The sequence below is a fragment of the Condylura cristata genome, unplaced genomic scaffold, assembly GCF_000260355.1.
Source record: "Condylura cristata isolate star-nosed mole 26May11 unplaced genomic scaffold, ConCri1.0 scaffold00075, whole genome shotgun sequence".
Lineage (NCBI taxonomy): Eukaryota > Metazoa > Chordata > Mammalia > Eulipotyphla > Talpidae > Condylura > Condylura cristata.
Genome location: NW_004567176.1, coordinates 283,078 through 285,555, shown reverse-complemented (window position 1 = coordinate 285,555; position 2,478 = coordinate 283,078). Strand labels below are relative to the sequence as shown.

The 2,478-nt window shown below is 52.1% G+C and overlaps 1 protein-coding gene across 1 annotated transcript in view; it reads right to left on the bottom strand.

The window, feature by feature from the left end:
* Nucleotides 1-2,478, bottom strand: part of SPATA5 (spermatogenesis associated 5) — a 28,754-nt gene that overhangs the window by 14,080 nt on the left and 12,196 nt on the right. The window contains exon 4 of the mRNA XM_012734830.1: nt 38-96. Coding sequence (XP_012590284.1) covers nt 38-96 — 59 coding nt within the window. The remainder of the gene's footprint in view (nt 1-37; nt 97-2,478) is intronic.

Genomic DNA, 2,478 nt, shown 5'->3' with positions numbered 1-2,478 from the left:
ATATGAATAAATAAATCTTTAAAAAAAAATGTCTCACCCAGCTTTCTCAGAAGACAGCCAGCCAACTGTTCTTCATCAACATTCACATCTTTCTCACTGGAAGGAGCAGGGGTGAGAGAACAGCAATGAGCATCGAGTACAACAGAATCTAAAATGTCACACAGAGTGACAGGCACGTAGCTGTCACGTGGGCCCACTCCAAAGAAGTTTTTACAACTTGGACATGACTTGCAATTCTGGAGTGATTTTCACTTTTCAGATACTTTTCATAGTCCTGAAATAGTGCTTGCAATTTGGGGTCCTATAGTCTCAATTATAGGGTGCTATTCACTAGTGAGTCCAAAACTCTTTCCAGTCCAGCCTCACTGTAAAGAGAATTACATCTGATCACAGGACACACACAAAGGGCAAATCCTGCCTGGGGAGATCACACTTCCGTACACACACCCACTCCCCATCTCCGCATGTGACCATCAGAGCCAGGCGCGGGCACACGCGGGCATTTGACCTGTGGATATCTTTGCGAAAAACACGAAGAAAACTGTATTGTATGTTACACACATACGAAAACACCAGCCCAAGTTAAGCATTTCCTCTCTGAACTTGCCTCGCTTGGAGAAATGCTTTTATTGTGAGCTTCCTTCATTCCCTTCCAAAATAACTGAATTCAAAGAAACTGAATGATACGCAGCACGTTTCTTAAGAAGCAGGCTTAAGGAAAAAAGCAGGGCGCCTAAGTTGACGCAGCAGAAAGCACCAACCCAAGAAGAAGCGAGACCCCCTGCAGGAACCTGCCCCAGGAAGGCCGGTCACTGGCGCCCAGCCCCAGCCCGGGGAGCGAGACCCACAGGCGCGCACGGAGACCCATTCCCAGCATTCGGGTCTCCTCCGCGTGGCGGCCCTGCGGACCAGCAGCGGGCAGCTGAGCACAGGGAGCCGGCTGACCCACGTGCCCAAACCTAGGCCTGCCGGTTTCCAATCGCTCCATCCATAAGGAAGCTGAGAGGTGACCCTCGCTGTTCGCCGACCATGAACCTGCACTTCACCTACTTGCTGAAATGTAATTGTAATCCCCGAGCAAGTGCCAGCAAGGCTCCCCGGGGTCAGCGGGTATGTGCAGAGGATGCAAAAAAACTCAGCTGCAAACGGGGGGGTGGGGGGGTGGGGGAAAGTGCACGGGATTGTGGTGATGGCACACGGGGGACTTGGTGATGGGAAACCTGCGGGGGATTACAATTGAGATGGGGAAAAATGTACAAAATGATGGAAAAATAAACTGTTGTAAAATAAAAGTAGTCATAATAATATAATAATAAAATAAAACTGGAAGAGAAAAGAGAGAAAAAAAAAAACAACGAAAACGCCGCAGCTTGACACTGTCCGGCTTGATCTGAAAAGGCGCCTTGCCCCGACTCAGCTAGGACCAAGGGAGGCAGAGGCGGTGGGCAGCCCGGTCCTAGCAGAAGTCTCAGCTCTGGCATCCGCCCATGGGGTCTCGGGCAAGCAGCCGACACTTGTGGGGCCGCTTTTCTTTGCGAGGTAAGGCAAACGTAATCTCCCACAATGAGTGCTCTAAGGCTTGAAGTTCACAACCCAGAGACACGTAACCGTACGTGTTCACATACAGATCGAACACAGACGGGCACCGTGACTCCGGGAGTGCTCACTGTTCGCTAAGGCCACGGCCACGGCCACTTTCCAGACTAACTACTGGGAATACCGAGAACCAACTGCATTCACGGAGCAAAGAAACAAGGAGAAAATGTCCTAAGCAGATGAAAAGTTTCCAAGCACCCCCTTGAATCCCTGAAGTAACTTTTGCTTGTAGAGCCTCAGGTGCATTACAGCGGGCTGCTTCTGCCTATTAAACTAAACAGAAGACGACTTCTCACACGTAGGAGCGCTCAAGCCACTGCGCCGCGTGAAGAGCGGCCGCGGACAGTCATCCCGCCAGAAGGCGCTCTGGCCCGGCTCGGGCAACGTTCCAGATGCAGTAAAGGGTTTAAGCAGCAGATTCAAATTCCTGATTTTTCTTCGTGGAAATTAACTTTCTTGCCTGAGTTCTGCTGCCACACTTAAAATGAGATTTTTACAATAACACTTAAAAAAACCCACACTCTTCCCGGAACGCACCCAGTTCCTCCAGCACAGGCGACAGTCAGCACCAGACTGCGCCCTCGGGCCAACTCGCCGGAGCCACCAGAGCCAACCCACGGGCGGCTGCTCCTGCAGCCCAGGCCCTGCCCAGCCCAACGAGGACCCTGTCCCGAGGCGCCGCAGCGGCACCTCTCGCTGAGCCCAGGGCCTCTGTGAGGTAGGGAAGCGCATGGGCACCCTGCAGGGCCTGTAGCGGCTCGAATGAGGCGAGGAGCAAGTGCGCGTGACAGCCGGTGCGCAACACAGCGTCATCGCTGCTACTGCTCACTGACCTGCTCCTGGATGCTCTGGAAAGTTTCCATTTTTAAAAGGAAAAAAAAA